The sequence below is a fragment of the Argentina silus genome, assembly GCF_951799395.1.
Source record: "Argentina silus genome assembly, chromosome: 8".
NCBI lineage: Eukaryota > Metazoa > Chordata > Actinopteri > Argentiniformes > Argentinidae > Argentina > Argentina silus.
The window spans coordinates 20,762,006-20,769,505 of NC_139662.1; the positions used below are offsets into that span (position 1 = coordinate 20,762,006).

At 49.7% G+C, this 7,500-nt stretch overlaps 1 protein-coding gene across 1 annotated transcript in view; it reads left to right on the top strand.

Moving 5' to 3' along the window:
• The window catches only part of fgd (faciogenital dysplasia), a 56,799-nt gene that overhangs the window by 48,947 nt on the left and 352 nt on the right, over positions 1-7,500 (top strand). The window contains exons 13-18 of the mRNA XM_083674900.1: positions 776-880; positions 1,610-1,660; positions 2,662-2,763; positions 2,989-3,117; positions 4,930-5,070; positions 6,234-7,500. The exon at positions 6,234-7,500 is cut by the window's right edge and continues 352 nt beyond it. Coding sequence (XP_083531026.1) covers positions 776-880; positions 1,610-1,660; positions 2,662-2,763; positions 2,989-3,117; positions 4,930-5,070; positions 6,234-6,479 — 774 coding nt within the window. The 3' untranslated portion in view covers positions 6,480-7,500. The remainder of the gene's footprint in view (positions 1-775; positions 881-1,609; positions 1,661-2,661; positions 2,764-2,988; positions 3,118-4,929; positions 5,071-6,233) is intronic.

The window sequence follows — 7,500 nt, forward strand, 5'->3', positions numbered from 1 at the left end:
AGAGAGAGAGAGAGAGGGAGAGCACAAAAATTGCACACATGCACAGCAATCTCTGTTATTCACGCTCACACACCCTCGGTGGTAGAGATGCCAGTCTCTTGTTTCTGACGCAGGCCTTGATGCTGGGACGGGGGACCATGATGCACTTGGGGCTCTGTCATCGCTGATGCCATCCATGAATAGCAGGGTCAGATCAGACGACAGCGTAGCACAGTCTCTCTCATTGTTCACCCATTCAGACAGGCAGAGGCCTCTCTCTCTCTCCCCCTCTTCTCTTTCTCTCTCTCTCTCTCTCTCCCCTCTTCTCTCTCTCTCTCTCTCTCTCTCTCTCTCCCTCTTCTCTTTCTCTCTCTCTCTTTCTCTCTCTCTCTCTCTCTCTCTCTCTCCCCCTCTCTGCGTATGTGTCCTTGGGGGCTGTACTGTAGACTGTAGATAGACACAGGAACTCTCTCATGATGTAAGATCATCACACTGATAAAAGTAATTACTGCACTCTACATCATAAGGCTTTCAGTGTGCTCCTTATGCCAGGGACTCGGCTAACTGTGCATTCGTTGTCATTCTGAGCCAGGTCAAGAATATTGTGACTATGTGCGACTACTGCAGGCTTCTCTAAACGCCCTTTCTTTCTTTCTTTCTTCTTTCTTTCTTTCTTTCTTTCTTTCTTTCTTTCTTTCTTTCTTTCTTTCTTTCTTTCTTTCTCCCATCCTTCCCTCCTCCCCCCCTCTCCCTCCTCTCTTCCCCCTCTTCCTTATCTCTCCCGCCTCTCTCTCAGGTGATCCAGGCCACCATTGAGAGGCACAAGCAGAACAGCGAGACGTTTAACAAAGCCTACAACATCTCCTTATCCCGCGAGGACGACCACCAGCCGGACTCACCGGTCAGTCACGGGGTCAACGGGTCAACCTGCACGACCAATGTTGATATCTGTGTATGAGATGATCAGGCTGAATCAGGGAGTGTGTCACAGTCCGGCAATGTTGATATCTGTATATGAGATGATCAGGCTGAATCAGGGAGTGTGTCATAGTCCGGCAATGTTGATATCTGTATATGATATCTGTATATGAGATGATCAGGCTGAACCAGGGAGTGTGTCACAGTCCGGCTATTGTCTGCCACCACAACTATCCGTGGCTTTGTAGCGTCACACACGACGCACACACACCCCCCCCCACACACACACACACTTATAGAGCAGCTCTTTCATTCGGTCCCTGACAGTCACACACATTGTGTCTTTAGTTCTCCAGAACTCTCTCATGACCTATTAGGGGAAGCCCAATGCGTCATATTGTATAAACACACCTCTTATGGGTCTCTTCTGAGCTCTGACCTACTTTGGTCTGGCCGGACCATGACACAGGCCAAACCCGGAGACGCACCAGTCTCAGAGTCCCAGTCCCTCGATGCGTCAAGGCTGCCATCTAGTGGGGGGAACCAATGTCTGCGGCTCACACGTCTCACAATGTTTAGAAAGCGTCTTCATCGGGACGTCAGTGAAAAATAAGTCTTCCTTGTGTGATGATGATGATGATGATGATGATAAGTGGATGAGGAAGAAATGGGTCCGGTTCTGGTGTTGACGGCCATGTTGTTCTCTCTGCAGGGCCCCTGGAACACGTCCATAGACTCTGACAGTGAAAGACTCCACGAGAGGGTAAAGGTCAACTCCATGCTTCATACTCATATAAAGTCTCCGTCCTTCCGAATCGTCTTAAACAACTTCATTTCTTCATCTGTACTGTCCTTGTTGGCCATTGATCTGCAAGCACTTGGTGTCTGATGACTGTTGGATAGATGATTCACTTACTTAGACAAATGTATTTGTTGTAAGTCGCTCTGGATAAAGGCGTCTGCTAAATGCCATAAATGTAAATGTAATGGAAATGGTGTTTGTACTGTATGGATGGGAATCTATCACTATGGGGCAAGCAGATGGAGCCGTCTGGGACTACTGGAACATTGTGTACTCTTATGTGCAATTCTACACTATTGAAATAATGACGCTTATTATAAGGCAGGCCTCCAATAGAATATGAATACAATTTAGATACACCATGTATGAACGGGTGTCTGAGAAGTACATCGATCGCTCCTCTGTTCAAAGGGCTGGTCCTCTCAAATGTTTGTGGTGAAGGTAATCAGGCAGGTTTTACACTGCCGGTGGATCTATAATCCCCAGTACCCTGCAGAGTGGATCCATAATCCCCAGTACCCTGCCAAGAGTCCGTCCTCATTAAGATGGGATCACCATGGCGATAGATATCACCACTATCTCACTCTCCTAAGCTGCCAGGGCTCTCTGTGGAGGAGAAACGACACACTCAGGAGCTGTACTTCACACTGCCTCCCACAATGCATCTGTGCAAACGATCTGGCGGCCGGTGATGCTATCGACGGCGCCCCCGTCTGAGGAAGAGGAGAGGGGCTTCGATTTCCATTTTTGCTGTGTGAAAGGAGAATAGGTGGGAGATAAAGGGAGTGCAGGAGGAGAAAGAGATAGGAAGGGGGGGGGAAGAGAGATGGAGGGGAGGATGGAGGAGATGGCAAAATGGAGAGAGAGAGAGAGGCCCTCAGTGGTCACTCTGTGTCACCCTAAGTTGTGCTGTGATTGGACAAACTGTGACACGTGTCTTTGTGTGTGTTTGTGTCTTCCAGAAGAGCTCCAAAAAGAAGGAGAAGGAGAAGCAGACGTGTAAAGTCTGCAACGAGAGCTTCACCTTGATCAAGCGCAAACACCACTGCAAAGCCTGTGGCGCGGTGAGCAGAGAGGGGGAGGGGGGGTAGCGGGGGGGGGGGGGGGGATCAAGGCAAGAGCATAAGATGATACTGTAGACATATGCTTCATTTTACAAAAATAGAATATGAATGACTTTTGGGTGTCTGAACATGTCTCTCTCTCTCTCTCTCCCTCTCTCTCCCTCTCTCTCTCTCTCTCTCTCTCTCTCTCTCTCCCTCTCCCTCTCCCTCTCTCTCCCTCTGCAGGCCATCTGTGGGAAGTGTTCTAAGACCTCGGAGAACAAGGCGTGTCGGATGTGTCCGGAATGCTTCGAGGCGACCCAGGGGCTCGAGGTCTCCACAGGGGCCCCGGCCGAGCAGAAGAGGAAGGCTGAGGTGAGGCAGGAGGAGAGGCACAGCGGACCATGGTAGCAGGTCCTGGTGTGGAGAGGGGGTCCCAGCAGAGAGGGTCTGAGAGGGGGGAGTGTGGGGGTTGGTGTTGGCATGCTGTCTCAGTGCCAGCCTCTGGGGAGAGCAGCACAATCGTGTTAGTCATCCTAACATACACAACACACACACACAGCCCATGGTGGTCCTCTTCAGTCAATTCTCACACGCATATCGTACATCGACATGCATAAACACATGTGGGCGGTCAGAAAAACACACACACACACACACACTCATGCATACACACCAACATGCATACCACACACACACCACACACACGCGCGCGCACACACACACACACACACACACACACACACACACACACACACACACACACACACATACACACACACACACACCACACACACACACACACACACAAACAGACATCCACTAGTAACCAGATTTGCAGTAAACACACTCTCACTGAGACTGGGCACACATAGACAAAGCACAGTCCAGGATTCAATAGAATCCATGTCTCCAAATGTACCAGAGTCAATGTGAGCCAGCGTTCAAACAGCCTGCCTGTGTAGACCACTGCATTATAACAGGCTGGATGAAGCAGATCACTGTGTCTTAAATCCCCTCGGGCAATACTGAGAAATCTCCAGAAAACCCTGATTCTAATGACTACAGTGACTGTCAGGCCCCCACTGTTAAGACAACACATTTGTCTGCGTCGTCTTGTCAGTGTTTGACCGTACTTCATACTTCATTCCTGCCTGTAGTCATGTACAGTTTCTCTGCATGTTGACACCACATAGATAACAGTTGGATCTCTGATAACACCTACATCCCATCTCACAGCCCACCTCTCTAACACCTGCTATTTTAGGACGTTGCTGTCTCTGTGCTGCTGATGCAGAAAATACTCTAATTTTCACTCTACCGTTCCCTCTCTCCCAGACACACACACACACACATGCACGCACGCACCCACGCACGCACACACACACACACACACACACACACACACACACACACACACACACACACACACACACACACACACACACACACACACACACACACAAAGTTAGATTAAGTAACCACTATTTGATGACCAACACCATGACAAGCCTAAAGGGCTTAGTGGGAAGCATTCGGTTCAGCTGACTGAGCAGTCTAGATCCATCAGGTGTGCATCAGCTAGGCAGTCTAATCTTGTTATATTGAGATGTTGAGAGTCCTGTTTGTCTGTGTCTGTCTGTCTGTCTGTCTGTCTGTCTGTCTCTCTGTCTGTGTCTGTCTGTGTCTGTCTGTCAGACAACTCCATCGTGGAGTTTGAACATTCAGCACCAGAGTAGGAGTGTTTAATAGATACCAATACATCTGCAGTGGCATTATTCACCACATGGGGGCGCTATAACACCACATCAATGACAGTAGAGCAGCAGTATGAACACCTGTCAATGTACAAATCTCCCTGTGTCCTACATTCTCAACATTAGGATGTTTACCTAACAGTGTACAAGAGCTTTGTCCTCTACTGCCAATAAAAATATTTCAGGTTTGACTTTGATGCATTAGCATCATTTTGAATTACAGGCTGAATGTTAATGGGCTTGTACCATTACTACAGTATTGGTTCTCCCTGCAGCCTATTTTACAGCCTACATCATCATTCACAGCTTCAAACCCAATGTAATCAAGACTGTGCCAAGCGTCCATTTTGTTCTCCTCTTCGTGGTACTGGGTAGTATTGGGTATTGTAGTTTAAATGTCTGCCTCCTGTGTGTGTTGCCCTCCCTCCAGAAGCAGACCTCTCTATCAGGGGAGAACTGCCTGCTGTGTGGCTACCTCCAGGTGCAGGAGAAGGGCAAGAGCTGGGCCAAGACCTGGCTGGCCGTCACCAAGGCCGAACCCCTGGTGCTATACCTGCAGACCAACGGGCAGGTAAGTGTTAACCCCCCCCCCCCACACACACACACACAAACACTAACGGGTCACCTGTGCAGACATGTGGGTCTCCTGCTTGTGAATGATCATCGGCTGTGTTCCAAAATGCCTTCTTGCTCTCTGTCTCGAGCGTATACCAAGTACGGTGTACACTCTAGATAGAGTACAAGAACGCATGTTGGAACACAGCCATGGTCTTTATGTGTCCATGGTCAGCTGGCCGTCCGTCCGTCTGTCTGTCTGTCTATCTGTCTGTGTATTTGGACATGACACCTATCCCGCTGTGTAAGTGTCCGTCTGTGACCTGTCATCTGTGTACCTTCTGTACTCAGCAGATTTGGGTCAGGGAGATTTAGCTGGCCTGAATCTGACCCAGGTAGGGCAGCTCTGCTCTCTGCCAGGGTGTTAGTGAGCTGATTGGCCAGAGGGGGCGCTGTAGAGGCTGGGTCGATGCCAGCCTCTGTTGGATTGCCTGTCCCTCGTGTATGGTCATTACTTACAGAAGCATCAGATGGATAGCTCTGATGGATGGATCACAAGACGGTTTAAAAGGCTTCACAAAGCAAATGTTTTGAAAGTGCCTTTAAGAGTATGTCTCCCATCCTCTGTGCAGTACAGCATGAAAAAGCCCTCAAGGGGATGCCTCAATCTGCGTAACCAGGCTCTGCCCTTACTATTTCAAAGACCAAAATCCCAATCCCACTGCAACAATCCTACAGCAGAAAGCTGTCGTCCCATGGCAGAAGATTAGGATTAATGAGTGTTAGATGAGCATTTTCTGATTAGACAGAAACAGTGGAACGGGGGAGGGGGAAGGGGGGGGGGGGGAGGAGAGGGCTTACTGCATGGGCCCACTGAAATAAAATCTAGCCCCCAGCATTAGACGAGATGAAAACTGAGAGAAAAGAGAGAAAAACCGATTGGAGAGGGAACGAATGAGATAAGACCGTTAAATCCTGCCGAGCCGGCCTGCCTTGGTACAGATGTCCAGCCTCTATCGGGACAATCTCGCAGTCCAGCAAGGGAACAGTAGTCAAGTGTCCACTTTGTTATGAGTGCATAATTATCTTATTGTTTAACAGCGTACTTTCACTGATTCTGATTGGACTGTCATGTTACCTGCTGTGATCTGATCTGGTCCGTTCGCTGCGTCTCCCCAGGACTCTCGTGGGGCGCGGGTGGTGCCCCTGCCGGGATTCGAGGTGAGCGCGGCGTTGCCGCCGGCGACGGAGAAGTCAGACGTCAAACACGCGTTCCGGCTGTGTCACTCCCAGCAGGCCTTGCTGTTCAGCGCCCAGGATGCCGAGCTCCAGGCCAAGTGGGTGGAGCTTCTGTCCAGAGCTGTTCGCGGAGAAATGCCCACAGACACGCCCATCAGCCTGGCTGAGCACAGGAAGAGCCAATAGGGCGGCCCCACTGAGGCCACAGGACCCTCCCCCTCCCTCCCACCCTCGCTCTTTCCTGTGTACAGAGCACACGTTACTTGAATTCACTTTACCTTGGCACTTTTATTTTTATTTCTTTGAAGGGAAGATTCATTCCCTCGCCTGCCACTTCACCCCTCCCCCCCCTTGCCCCCCCCCCCCCCCGCTCCCCACCCCCCCAACACACACATATACACACTCTTCCTGCCTTTCTCCCTCTCATACACATACAAATACACTCTCTCTCTTTCTCTCTCTCTCTCCCCTCTTTGTCTTACACACACACACACACACACACACACACACACACACACTCACACACACACACACACACACACACACACACACACACACACACACAGGCATAAAGACCCGTGCAACCAATTCCACCACCATTGTATGTGTGGTTATGTTTTATTTCTGTCAGTGTTCTCCTGCACAGTTTGAGAAGAGCAGAAGACTCTTTGGTTGAACAATGTTTTGTATTATAGTCGAAGGCATTTATAATAAGGTTGGCTCCTGTATGATTTTTTAAAGATGAAGTTCCTTGTACATTGTGTGACTGTGTAGTGAACCTTTAACTCCTGTCCGTGTGTTGCTCCTGTGTTTCTTAGTATTGAATGTTAGCGTATAAGACCCCCCTCCCCACACCCCACGCCACACGTCATCTCCCCCCCCCCCCATCCCTGTGGACATAGTGGCAGCTCAATGGTGATTATGTACAGTGTGTATACTATAGTGTGTCATTAGCAAACAAAGCTCCATTTTAACTTAACAGTCGTGAACGCTTGTGGCTGGCCACCTGATGCTCCCACTATCACCCCCTCAACCCCCCCCCCCCTCCCCACCACCCCCTCCCACCCACACCCCCACATCCCCACACACCCTTCACCACACTTCCAAACTTCCAAACTTCCAAACTTCTTTTGGCCATTCATCTGAAAGGAGGATATACAGACATATACAGTACTCCCATTTCCTGTGACGGTACTGGTCACCTGCT